At 41.0% G+C, this 14,290-nt stretch overlaps 1 protein-coding gene across 2 annotated transcripts in view; it reads right to left on the minus strand.

The window, feature by feature from the left end:
* cadm4 (cell adhesion molecule 4) overlaps nt 1-14,290 on the minus strand; it is a 282,802-nt gene that overhangs the window by 42,280 nt on the left and 226,232 nt on the right. For both annotated transcript variants that reach the window (XM_037536670.1, XM_017702047.2), the window contains exon 3: nt 2,276-2,563. In XM_037536670.1, coding sequence (XP_037392567.1) covers nt 2,276-2,563 — 288 coding nt within the window. The remainder of the gene's footprint in view (nt 1-2,275; nt 2,564-14,290) is intronic.

The following is a 14,290-nucleotide window of genomic DNA, read 5'->3' on the forward strand; positions in this document are numbered from 1 at the left end:
CACGATGGAATCAAATTGAATTGTGGTGAAATTTGAGATTTCATGATGTACAAATCATAGTGAAATTTGAGATTACATGTATTGCGTGCAATTACTAAAGAATCATAATCTAATCAAACTGAATCATGTTGATATTTGAGATTTCGCAATGCACTGAATCATTTAGCAAAGAATCATAACTGAATGTGATTCATGTGAAGATAAAATGTGTGGAAATTGTGGTAGAACTTGAGATTTCTTGATGCACTAAATTCATTTGCTAAAAATTGCACTTGAAGCAAATAAAATTGTAGTGAAATATGAAATGCCATTATGCACTGAATCATTTTCTAAAACACTGGAATCAAATCCTGATGCATCCTAGAGAATCAAATGCAACTGTTGTGAGGCCAGAGATTTACACACCTAATGAAGAGAGAAAGAGAGCTGCCAGAACAGAGGGGACACATGCACACTCAGAGGAGCTGGATGAGTATTTAAAATCCAGATGCACCTGCGTACAGCCCCCCTGGCACACAGCTGAGACCCCGTTTTTGTGTGTATGTAATTGCGTCCAAGCAGACGGACAGCTAGATGGACAGATGTGTCTAAGAGTAAGAAAAAAAGCTGAAGAAGGAGACATGCTGACTCTCTGACAGACGAATGGCGCTTAGCCTGACAGAGAGATTAGAGGACAAAAGAGACACGGCCTACCGCCGCAACGCAGGCGAGATAAAAGCAAAAAAAAGAGATATAAGAGCGCAGAGTGAACAGAGGTGTGGAGAAGAGGATGAAAGACTGTAAACTTGCTGGCCAGAGACTGATAGAAAGAATCTGGTGCAGATAGAAAGAAAAACAGAGCTTGTGGATGGATAGATGGAGAGAGAGAGCGACTGACTGAATAAAGGAATGTAAAGAGGTTCAGAGAGAAGTGGACCAAACTGGACAGAAATAACCACGAGGACAGATGTGTTGATTTTTGCATACTTTCTCAAGCTGAATACTGTATTCTGAGGATATTATTAAATCTGTATGTGCTAAAAGTGGTGTTTGGTTAGTGTAGTGGTTAACACCTTTGCCTTCTACACTGTAGACTGGGGTTCAATCCCCCACCAGGGCAAGCACCCTACACTATACCAATAAGGGTCCTTGGGCAAGACTCCTAACACCGCCTTGGCCTACCTGTGTAAAAATGATGAAACTGTAAGTCGCTCTGGATAAGAGCGTCTGCCAAATGCCATAAAAGTAAATGTAAAAGGATAAAATAATCATACTTTCAATACTGATCAATGTGAACAGTCAGATTCTGATTCTTGTATTCTGAGTCAGATTCTGATTCTGCTTATAGTATTCTAATTTTGAGTCTGAGTCAGATTCTGATTCTAGTATACTAATTGTAACTCTGAGTCAGATTTTGATACTGCTTCTGGAAACCTAATTCTGACTCTGAGTCAAATTCTGATTCTATTATTTTAACTATGATTCGGATTCTTCTATTTTAATTATGATTCAGAGTCAATTTCTGATTCTAGTATTCTAACTCCAATTCTGAGTCAGATTCTGATTCTGATCCTAATATTCTAAATCTGATTCTTCTGTTTTAATTTTGATTTTGATTGAGTCAAATTCTGATACTGATTCAAGTATCTTACTCTAATTCTGAGTTTAATTTGGGCTCTGACCTTAAATTTGATAGTATTCAAAAACTGTCTATTTCGGTTTCTGGCTCTGATTCTGACTTCTATTAATTTCTAATTATGATTATGATTCTATTTCTGATGATGGCTGATTATTATTGCAGTATTCTAATTTTGAGTCTGACTTTAATTTTGACTTTGATTCTGATATTAGTACTGTAATTCTGAATTTTGAGTTTGATATTGATTATGTCACTGACTCTGACTCTGATTCAGGCCCTGAATCTAATTCTAGCTCTGATTCTGATTCTAGTATTGTCATTTAATACTGATTTTGATTCTAATTCTGAGACTGATTTTGTTTTGCTTGACTTTGTGATTCTGACTTTTTGATACTGATTTTTTTTTAAATACTGATTTCGATTCTATCTAGACTTTTGATTTCAGACTGACTTTGATTCTGTCTTTGAATCTAACCTGAATCTAATTCTAATGATGATGACTCAGGCTTTGATTCTGACATTGAATCTAATTCAGATTTTAATTCTGAGCTTGGTTCTGACTCTAATTCTAAATCTAACACCAAAAAAATTAATAGTTTTCTAAAGAATCATAATCAGTGGATGCACTCCCACACATACACTCCCACACACACTCACCGGGTATTTCTCGGCGGTCTCTGACCCAGCGCAGTGTGGCGGGGGGTTTGCTGCGGGGGGACAAGCAGGTGAGCTCAACCTCTCCGCCCTCCACCGCCTCCGTCTTCACCTCCACTGAGGGCACCTCCGGGGGCACCACCACCGACAGTGTGGCCACCTGGTGGTGCGTGTCATCGGTGTATAGCTGGCAGAAGTAGCCACCCTCGTCCGACACACTCACGTTGCTCAGGGTGATGCGCACCAGACGCGGCGTGAAGAGAACCATCTGAAAACGATCGTCTTTCAGCGCTGGAGAGGGGGAGAGGGGGAGAGAGAGAGAGAGAGGGAGAGAGATTCCCTGTCAGTGATACAAAGCACAGACAAATCCTAATCAAGAACAAGTACAGGCTCAGTGACCACAGTCTAGCCACAGAAATTGGAAGCTGAGAAAATATCTCAGCTTCCCAGAGAGAAAACACTACACTCCCTGTCCACTTTATTAAAAACCCATATCTTGTATTTCCACTCACTGTCAACTTTATGAGGTCTATCTAGCTTACAGGTCCACTATATACGTACAATTACAGACTGTAGCCAACTTGTTGCTGCACAATTTATCTGTCCCCCTCTACCCCATTATTATAGGTCAGTTTCTGCTGTGCTGTTGACCAGATAATATTTAGGTAGTGGAGAATTCAATTGACTGGAAATTAAACGTGTAGGCCATTCTACCAAATTAGTTCAAACCAGAGTTCAAAAATGTATGCTAATGTTGTGATCTATTTAAATCATAATTGGTACTTTCTGTTGGGAGGTGTCTGTCCCAAACCCTAACATATATTTGTCAGAAACCTTGTATCTCCAAAATGGGACATTTACAGGAGAACACTCTACTTTTAATGTAAGCAAATGGAACCAGAATTTTTTCCAAGTAATTCTGGGTCATTTCTGTTGGTCCATTCATCATAAAATTTACATACAATGTAAAGGACAATTGGGTCCTTTCAGATTATGTCACACCTTGTCACTTGCCTAATCCAGTCCAGCTATAAAGTTATAAAACATATATATATATGAAATTTCCTCGCTACTAAATATTCCACAGTCAACTGTCAGTGGTATTATAACAAAGTGGAAGCAATTGGGAAAGACAGCAACTCAGCCACGAATTGGTAGGCCACGTAAAATGACAGCGCGGGGTCAGCAGATGCTGAGGCACAGAGGTCACCAACTTTCTGCAGAGTCAGTCACTACAGACCTCCAAACCCCATGTGGCTTTCAGATTAGCTCAAGAACAGTGCAGAGAGCTTCATGGAATGGGGTTCCAAGGCTGAGCAGCTGCATCTGAGCCTTACATCACCAAGCTCAATGCAAAGCGGTGAATGCAGGGGTGTAAAGCGCCGCCACTGAGAACCAGGAGAACTGTTCCAACATGACTGCGCACCAGTGCACAAAGCAAGGTCCATAAAGACAGGGATTAACAAGTTTGGTGGGGAATAACTTGACTGGCCTGCACAGAGTCCTGACCTCAACCTGATAGAACACCTTTGGGATGAATTAGAGCAGAGACTGTGAGTCAGGCCTTCTCGTCCAGCATCAGTGTCTGACCTCACAAATGTGCTTCTGGAAGAATAGTCAAAAAGTCCCATAAACACACTTTTAACCCTTGTGGAAAGTGTTCCCAGAAGACTTGAAGCTGTTATAGCTGCAAAGGGTGGGCTAACATCATATTAAACCCTATGGATTAAGAATGCGATGTCACTCAAGTTCACATGCGTGTGAAGGCAGATGAGCGAATACTTTTGGAAATCTAGTGTATGTATATATATATATATATATATATATATATATATATATATATATATATATATATATATATATATTGGTATAATTTCCAAAACATCCTTTAATATAAAAGATATTTCCGAGGAGATGAGATATAAGATGATTCACTTGCATAAGGAAGGAGTAAAATCAAAGGAAAAGAGGTAAAAATACAATAGTTTCCAAAGTAGCAGATCAAAAAATGATTAAAAGATGAGAAAATGATGAAAAATGGGATTCCTAAAAGCCACCTGGAACACTTTGTTGACCACCTGTCATCAACAGATAAATAGCACTTCAAGCTTTCATCTTTGAGAGAGAGAGTGAGAAAATCAAGCTGCTTCAGATCTGAAACAATCCACAGTCCATCCTTCCACTGTTGCAGGACAAGCTGTCAGGAAGCCTTCACTGAGAAAAGTAGATAAAAGAAAATAAATAATTGAACTGAATTTCAAATGAACTGGTCACCCCAGTGTCCACACCTCACAATCACTGAATGTGTGTGACGTTACTTGGAACTTCCAAGACTTTGAAAAAGAGTTCGCTGTTTTTCTTCTTGTGGCATACATTCTCCTTCTGATGGAGAGCAGAATTCATGGTTCCATCATTTAGGATAAGTTGTCCAGGTCCTGCAGAAGCTGAGCAGCCCCAGAAAATCACACTACCACCACCATGCTTTACTGTTGGTATGATGTTCTAATGGTGTAATGTGGCGTTAGCTTTACGCCAGATTTAGCAGAATCCATGTCTTCCAAAAAGTTCCACCTTTGACTCGTCAGTCCACAGAATATTGTCCTATTGTCCCAAAAGTCTTAGGGCTCAACAAAATGTTTTTGTTTTTTGCTAGATTAATCTTTGTTTTCCTTTGGTCAGCAGTGGTTTGCATCTTGCAGCTCTCCCATAGATGCCGTGTTTGTCATGTACATTTGTTTAATTGAATTTGTTTTGTTTAATTGCTTAAAATAGTAGCTAAGGGGGCAACTATTTTTTCACATAGGGCCAGATATATGTGTGTGTATATAAATTCTAAGCCGCTTCTCCCTCAGGGTCGCTGGGGGGTGCTGGAGCCCATCCCAGCAGTCATTGGGCGGAAGGCAGGATACACTCTGGACAGGTCATCAGTCCATCGCAGGGCAGACAGACAGACACAGACAGTCACTCACACACTCACACCTAGGGGCAATTTACCATGTCCAATTGGCCTGACTGCATGTCTTTGGACTGTGGGAGAAAACCCACACAGACACAACATGCAAACTCCACACATATATATATATATATATATATATATATACACACAATTATAGACTGTAGTTCATCTGTTTCTGCCTGCTCTGTGAGGGTCCATGGGTGTCCTGACCACTGAAGAACAGGGTAAAAGGTAAAAGGGGGCTAATACTGTATGCAGAGAAACAGATGCACTACAGTTTGGAATTGTAGAACTACAAAGTGCACCTATACAGTAAGTGGAGCTGATAAAATGGACAATGAGCATAGAAACAAGGAGGTGGTCATAATGTCGTGCTTGATATATATATATATATATATATATATATATATATATATATATATGCAAACAGAGAAAAAGAAAGACAAGTACTGAAGTACTGTTGCTTGTAATTGCTATTGCTTTGCCAATATTGCAGGCAAAGCAGGCCCCCTGGACCGAAACAGCAAATGAGAGAGAGAGAGAGAGAGAGAGAGAGAGAGAGAGAGAGAGAGAGAGAGAGAGAGAGAGAGAGAGAGAGAGAGAGAGGGGTGGTGAAGAGCAAAAGAAACAAAAGAAACTGTCGATGCGAATCAACCCCAAATCAAGATTACGTATTGGCAACCTATCTAATGACAGTCAAACATGCTGAGGACCATGCGGATGATGTAGAGACTCATTGAGCAGTCTGGATGCTGCACACTGACCAGGCTAGTTAGAGAAGACAGGCTGTGCTCTCACTGTATGAGTGCAATTCAGATAGAAAAACATCTGTGAAATGAAATCTACCCTCAGTTTTTAGTGTGCAGTAACACAGAAATGCTGCTCCATGTTTTAAGAGAGGAAAGCAGTCTGATCATACAAGCAAGATTCTTGGGCCCCGTTTACACTTTCCATTAATTTGATCTGTGTGCTATTTTTGTAATAAGTGCAAACCTCAAACTTATTTGGCAAAGACAAATTCACATTGTGTTCAAAAGCCTGTAGTCTATTGGTTTTGAATCTATAAAGAGGGGGACAATTAACATAGAGCTGCATTACTGTTGATTAATTGGAAATTATACATTTTTGGCTTTGCTTTGAGAATAAGATAGGTATTTGTAAACAATACATTTGGAACTTTGGAATACTTTTGGCAATATAGTGTATATTAAAAAAAAAAATAAAATATATATATATATATATATATATATATATATATATATATATATAAAAATAACATATTTAATGAAAACCATTAACTCGTTTAGAACTTAATAGCAGCAACCCATCTCAAAAAAGTTGGGGTGGGGGCAACAAAGGCCTGCAAAAGTGGTACTTATAAAAAAACAGCTGGGGGACAAGGCCGACAGTCAATTTTGGACACTAGTGACCTTTGGGCCCTCAGGCGGCACCGCATTAAAAACAGGCATGATTCTGTATTGGAAAATCACTGCATGGGCTCAGGATCATTTCCAGAAAGCACAGTCTGTGAACAGAGTTTGCTGTGCAATCCACAAATGCAAGTTAAAGCTGCACATGCAAAGAAGAAGCCATTTATAAACAGGATCCAGAAATGCTGCCATCTTCTCTGGGCCAAACTGGACTGAGGCAAAATGTAAAACTGTTTTGTGGCCAGATAAATCAAAAATAGATGCTGTGCTTGTCTTTTTCACGTACATTGACCTTAACTGAGGCAAGTGAGGCCTGCAGTTCTTTAGATGTTTGTCTGGGTTCTTTTGTGACCTTTTGGATGAGTTGTTGATGTGCTCTTGATGGCTGGCCACTCTTGTGAAGGTTCATCACTGGTCCAGATTGTCTTTTTTGTGGATAATGGCTCTCACTGTGGTTCGCTGGAGTCCCAGAGTGAGTGGCGGCTTTGTAACCCTGACCAGGGTAGCAGGTCTAAATGACTTTGTTTCACATCTGTATTTGAGGTTCTTTAGAACATGGCAGCATCTAATGCTTTTTGAGACCCTTTTAGGCTGCTTTACATTATCAGACAGTTTCTGATTAAGAAATGCAAGTTAAAGCTGCAGGATCCAGAAATGCTGCTGTCTTCTCTGGGCCAAAGTGGACTCAGACAAAATGTAAAACTGTTTTGTGCTCAGATAAATCAAAAATTGGAAATTCTTTATGGAAACTACGGATGCCGTGTCCTGTGGACTCGAGGAGAGGAACCACCCAGCTTGTTATCAGCGCATAAAAATGCAGATTCACTGGTTGTTTTGGAAGAATAAACAAAATAGCTATATTTGTACTACAAACAATGTGCCCCCTGGTTTCTATCTGGTAACTGGTGTAGTCTGAGGCAGTAAGTTTCTCCACAATGAGCCGCTTCACATAAAAGCATCTGATTCACTGAATTATGCAGAAATTTAGACTCGGTGGAGTTCCCCTTTCAGCAGCACATCACCGTGAGAGCTTATTTCTTTAGATTGAATGATATTTTAATATATGATATAAGCCTCAGAATGAATGACGAATGAAGGTGAGATTGTGTGGAAGGGTCTGATTTATATGATTTATTTGCCTTTTTCCAAAACAAATTTCCCGTCAGGAAGAACAAAGCATATTCAAATCAATTCAACACTCGCAGCATCTTGCCACAACCCAAGGGGAAAACCATTAAGGCAAAACATAACTTATTAAAAACATGTTCCCTCAGTCTTTCTTTGTTTATGATAAATAATCTAGGAAAAAAACTTCTTTTTCTCTTGTTGTGTTTCTGCTCGTTTTTCCCGTCTGCTGAGTTTTATGTTAATTGGTTTGGCAATAATTTAACTTGCAACATTCACTCCAGTAAAACACAGAGGGAGTGAGAGATAGAGAGAAAGAAAGAAAGAAAGAAAGAAAGAAAGAAAGACAGAAAGAAAGAAAGAAAAAGGAATGGCAGAGATATAGAGATAGGAAAAGAGAGTAAGAGATAAAAGAGTGTGAGAGAGGGAAATGAGGGAGTGAGAGATAGGGAAGAGAGAGTAAGAGATGAGAGAAATGAGGGAGTGAGAGATAAAGAAAGAAAGAAAAAGGAGTGAGAGTGGGAAGGAGATAGAAATAGGGAAGGAGAGAGTAAGAGATGAGAGAAATGAGGGAGTGAGAGATAAAGAAAGAAAGAAAAAGGAGTGAGAGTGGGAAGGAGATAGAAATAGGGAAGGAGAGAGTAAGAGATGAGAGAAATGAGGGAGTGAGAGATAAAGAAAGAAAGACAAACGAGTGAGAGTGGGAAGGAGGTAGAAATAGGGAAGGAGAGAGTAAGAGATGAGAGAAATGAGGGAGTGAAAGATAAAGAAAGAAAGAAGTTGAAGAGTAAGATGGACAGAGGGAGAAAAGCAAAAGAGAGAGAGTGAATAAATACATGAATGAGAGAACGTAGGAGAGAGCCACAGAGTAAGAAAGAAGGAGAGACAGTGAGAGAGAAAAAGAGTGAAGAAAGATAGAAGGGAGAGAGCGAGAGAGAGAGATACAGAGATAGAGAAGAAGAGTAAAGAAAGATATAAGGGAGTAGGAGAGAGCCACAGAGTAAGAAAGAAGGAGAGATAGAGAGAAGAAGAGTGAAGAAAGATAGAAGAGAGAGAGAGAGGGACAGAGATACAGACAGAGAGAGAGAGAGAGAGAGAGAGAGAGAGAGAGAGAGAGAGAGAGAGAAGAATAGAAAGAGCAGCTGAGACTAAAAGAGCCAGAAAGACGAAAGGACTTGAGGAAAGGTCAGAGCGAGGGATGGATGCTGAAGGAGAGGAGATAGAGGGAGAGGATGGAGATGGAGGAGAGCCAGAGATGGTGTGAGAGATGATTTTATGGAGACAAATCTGACAGGAGAATGAGGCCCTGGAGAAAAGGAGTTATGGAACAGCCGGGTGGAGGAGGCAGGACGGAGCAGTAAAGGAAATGAGGGGAGGAGGGAGGGAGGGGAGCCGGTATGGAAGCTCTGTGAGGTCACAGGCTGTGTTCACACCTGGTATTAACCTGAGTCTCATATCTGGATGTTGTCTGTAGAGGCGTTTAAATGACAAGACTGGGCAAGCCTGGTTGCACCGGACCATCAGCTGCAGGGCATTCATTACATAAGACTCAGAGACACAGGATACATACAGAGCTCAGTCGGGGGGAAACGGGGGGGGGGGGGGGGGGGGGGCTTGTCATTTTCTTTCTGGTCAAGATATTGACGAACACCCCCCGCCTTGTAAAAAGACCACCCCCCCCTTTCCAGCCCATCTGGATCAATATGGCATCACTTCAGACCTCTATTATTAATATTTCCATCCCATCCGTGAGATTTACACACTGTAGGAGCTCTTCAGGTCAAACAAAGAAGTTATGATGAAGGCATGCACACCTACAGAAGAGGCGCTCATACACAGAATCACACGTTTTCACTTTTAATTGCTGTAGAACACAGAAGCCCATTTCTGCAATTTAAAAATAAAACAAAATCCAGCACCTAACAATTCTTTTTTCATCATTAACTGAGCTGCTGTGCCATTATTTTGAGATGCTTATGTCATAAGTTTGAGAAGTCATTGTAATATACAATGTCATTACATTAAGATGCTAATTGTCAAATGTCATTGTTTTTAGATACTTAGCCATTATTTTGAGATACTAAGTCATTATTTCAAGATGTTAAGTCATTATTTTAAGATACTGTCATTATTTTGAGATGTTAAGTAATTATTTTGAGATACTATGCCCTTGTTTTGAGATACTAAGTCATTATTTCGAGATGTTAAGTCATTATTTTGAGATGTTAAGTCATTATTTTGAGATGTTAAGTCATTATTTCGGGATACTGTCATTATACTGAGATGTTAAGTAATTATTTTGAAATACTATGTCATTATTTTAAGATGCTAAGTCATTATTTTGAAATGCTGTAATTATTTGGAGATACTAAGTCATTATTTTAAGATGCTACGTCACTATGTTTAGTAATTATTTTGAGATACTATGTCATTATTTTGAGACATTAAATCCTTAATTTGAGTTGTGAAGTGAGTATTTTGCAATACTTAGTCATTATTTTGAGATGTTAAGTCATTATTTTGAGATATCATGTCATTGTAATTTCTTTCCCCCTGAGATAACAACGTATTTGCAAAGCATGTTTTTAGATCTTGAGATAATAAAACTTTTTTCCCTGAGTTAGCGACATAATTTGCTGACCATGTTTTTAGACAATGCGCACTAGTGTAGGCCTTTTATCTTGTCATTTTGTTCTCTTGGGGAAAAAATTGCATAAAGATTTTGAGAAAATAATCCCATTATCTCAGAAAATAACGTGCATTTTGTTGTGATCATGATATAAATTACTCAGCATGTTAAGAAAATGTATTAACTTGAAATGAACAGAGTAAATAAATCATGGCTCTTTAAGTTTTCAGTAGGAAAGAGGAGAGAATGTGAGATTATCCATGTGTTCTTTTAAAAAAGCTGACACAGGTGATTAGAGATGAGGGATGGGGGAGCAGAAAAGAGCAGAGGCGAGAGGAGAGGAAAGAATAAAAAAGGTTTTTCTTTGTTGTTAAAGGAGGAGAGGAAGAATCGATTGTCTGAAAATGAGAATAATAACAAATAATGATCAGTAGAGCAGCCATTGCAGGAGCCATTATGCATCGACTGAGGACTAACACCCCCCCAAAAAAAACACACACACACACACACACACCCACACACACCCATACACACACTCTGTTCTTGACTGTGGATTTCTCTCTTTATGCTCAGCATCACTCAGCAGAAACGGAGCTGTGCTCTATTCCAGTTTAACATCTTAAAGCTCTCACGCGCTGAATATCAGATCATTAAAGCTGCGAGACGTGCTGAACACTTCCCACTGCTTGAGGAAGTGTGCAGACACTGCTGTACTTGAATTACTGAGTGACTGAAGGAGTGAGGGAGGGAGTCAGTGAGATAGGGAGTAAGTGAAGGAGGGATGGAGACAGCAAGGAATGTAGAAAGTGAGCAAGAAATAGATGGACTGAGTGAGGGTGTGAGTGAAAATTCATAAAGGACAGAAGGAGGAAAGAGAAAGTGAGTGGTTAAATGAGTTCGGGCATGAGTTCGGACAAAAGTAGGGAAGATAGGAAGTTAGTGAGTAAAAGAAAGAGGTAGACAGGCAGGGAGGGAGTGAGGGAAGTACTGGGAAAGAGAGGGAGTAATGGAAGGCATCACTAAGGTAGGGATGGAGGAGGGACTGAGGGAGGACTGAAAGTGGGAGTGAGAGGAAGGGAAGGAGAAAGTAAGTAAGGGATGGAGGTATTAAGTGAGTGAGTCAGTGAGTGGGAGAGGGCGGGAGTAAGGGATGGAAGGAGGAAGTAAGTGAGTGAGTGAGTGAATTTAAGAATGAGTGAGTGTAGGAGGAAGTAAGTGAGTGAGTGAATGTAGGAGTGAGTGAGCGAGTGCAGGAGGGAGTGAGTGAGTGAATGTAGGAGGGAAGGAGTGAGTGAGTGAGTGAGTGAGTGAGTGTAGGAGGGAGTGGGTGAGTGAATGTAGGAGGGAGTGAGTGAGTGAGTGAGTGAATGTAAGAATGAGTGAGTGTAGGAGGAAGTAAGTGAGTGAGTGAATGTAGGAGTGAATGAGTGAGTGAGTGAGTGAGTGAGTGAGTGTAGGAGGGAGTGAGAAAGTGCAGGAGGGAGTGGGTGAGTGAATGTAGGAGTGAGTGTAGGAGGGAGTGAGTGAGTGAGTGCAGGAGGGAGTAAGCCAGTGCAGGAGGGAGTGGGTGAGTGAATGTAGGAGTGAGTAAGTGAGTGAATGTAGGAGGGAGTAAGTGAATGAGTGAATTTAGGAAGGAGTGAGTGTAGGAGGGAGTGAGTGAGTGAATGCAGGAGGGAGTAAGTGAGTGAGTGAATGTAGAAGTGAGTGTAGGAGGGAGTGAGTGAGTGAATGTAGGCGGGAGTACCTGAGTGACTGAATGTAGGAGTGAGTGTAGGAGGGAGTGAGTGAGTGAGTGGGTGAGTCAATGGAGGGAGGGAGTGAGTGTAGGAGGGAGTAAAGGAGTAACTGAATGTAGGAGGGAGTGAGTGAGAGAATGTAGGCGGGAGTACCTGAGTGACTGAATGTAGGAGTGAGTGTAGGAGGGAGTGAGTGAGTGAGTGAGTGAGTGCAGGAGGGAGTGTGCCAGTGCAGGAGGGAGTGGGTGAGTGATTGTAGGAAGGAGTGTAGGACGGAGTGAGTGAGTGAGTGAGTGAGTGAATGTAGGAGGGAGTGACTGAGTGCAGGAGGGACTGAGTGAGGGAGGGATGGACTGAGGGAAGGAGGGAGACAGTAAAAGGGTGAGTGAATGGGGGACTGAATGAGGGAAATGGGCCAATGAGAGAGTGAGTGAGCAAGTGAGTGAGTTAATTAGTCAGAGCGAGAGAGAGTGAGTGGAACTGATGGGGTGAGGGGGGACAAGCGAGTGATTAAGTATGGGAAGGAGGGATGTGGACTGAGGGAGGGAGCAGGACTGGGGAGCAGGATGTGAGTGAGTGAGGGGGGAGGGTTACACGAGGGTAATCCAGATCCATAAAGTAATAACCTTCCCCAGGATTTCGTTCCAACTGCTTGACTTCTCTAATTCGCTCAAACCAGCAGTAAAGGTGTTCAGGCAGTAGGAACAAAATCCTGAGGACGGTTTTTACTTTTTGGACCTGGATTACCCACCTCTAGAGGGGTGAGTGAGCGGGTCGGTGAATGAGTGAGGAAGGGAGCAAGGGAGCAAGTGATGACACAAACTGAGTGACAAAGCAAAGGACTCAGTGAGTAAATGCTTGGGTAAGAGAGTGAGCAAGTGAGTGAGTGAATGGGTAAGAGAGAACAGATCAATGTGCAATAGCAGCTTGTGTCTGTGTAAATCTATTCAGTCTGACTTGCTTAACAGAGAGAATAAAAGAGTCCTTCTTCAGTGAACACGGCTGAAATGTCAGAGCTTTGTCCAAGTCTGTGTCACCTTTAGTCACGCCTCATTTGCATACCATTCAGGTCCAGCCAATCGGAATGAGCCTGGGGAATATCGGACAATGCTGATAGGATGCTGTGTTTATGGGCCCGGAGGGATATTTCTGCTCCACCATCCACTAAAAGAGCACTATCAGGATCCATTAGTTAGCCTGGCGAGAAGCTCATTTGGTGTCTCTCAGAGCATTTAGAGCACTCAGGCGGCCAGGCCGGCCAGCAGCTGACAGAGCTCTCACTGTGGACCCAGGGATATTAATAAGTGGAAGACTGGTCGAAAAGAGATGGGCCGAAAATAGCGCTATGCATTAGAGGTGATTCAGCACCGGCAAAGTGGCCAAATTACAGCCACACTTGTCAAGCGTGTAGTGGTGGGAAGTCTTGACTCTTTACAAGTGTCTGATTCAACGAGTCAAGAGTCTGATTCACTGGTTCATTGGAGTTTTGAGGAGGGTGGCTGGAAGGCTATGAATGAAAATTGGAGATCTACAAAACATCATCATCATCACTGTGAGAAGATTTAATGAACAGAAATGGTCCAGAAAGTGCCCTAAATGTACAAAAATTACAATGAGAAAACTGTGCCGGTGAATTTTGTATGTTTGACAAAAATAGCTCAAAATTGGTGTCAGGCCACTTTGGGATACTGCCCATCCAATGAATATGTTAGATTTTTGGTAACCCTTATGTTTCACGCCTCTAAAATGAATCAAAGCTGGAATTTTGGGAGAACTCACATGACCACTCAAATTAACCATAAGTTCTTTTTTTTTCTTTGCCTTGCTCTGAATTTGGTGGTTACCACTTTTTTGATTCCATTTCTTGTAGTTTTCATATAAGAGGCATTTTCTTATCTTTTTTGTATATGTTTTAACCCTCTATGCAATGGATTGCGAGAGCAATGTTTAAAAATGTAAAAAAATAAAAATTAAAAAATAAAACGGACCTTATTACAATAAAAACAAAACAAACAAATAATGTGGGTGAATAGATCTTTTTAGGGTATGTTGCCTTGAAGCAACATTGTGCGACAATGGAAAAAACTTACACAGTGTCAAGAAATATGTTTTTGTGTGATCAGACTTAAAATGAAAAGC

The sequence above is a fragment of the Pygocentrus nattereri genome, chromosome 3 (assembly GCF_015220715.1).
Source record: "Pygocentrus nattereri isolate fPygNat1 chromosome 3, fPygNat1.pri, whole genome shotgun sequence".
Taxonomy (NCBI): Eukaryota; Metazoa; Chordata; class Actinopteri; order Characiformes; family Serrasalmidae; genus Pygocentrus; species Pygocentrus nattereri.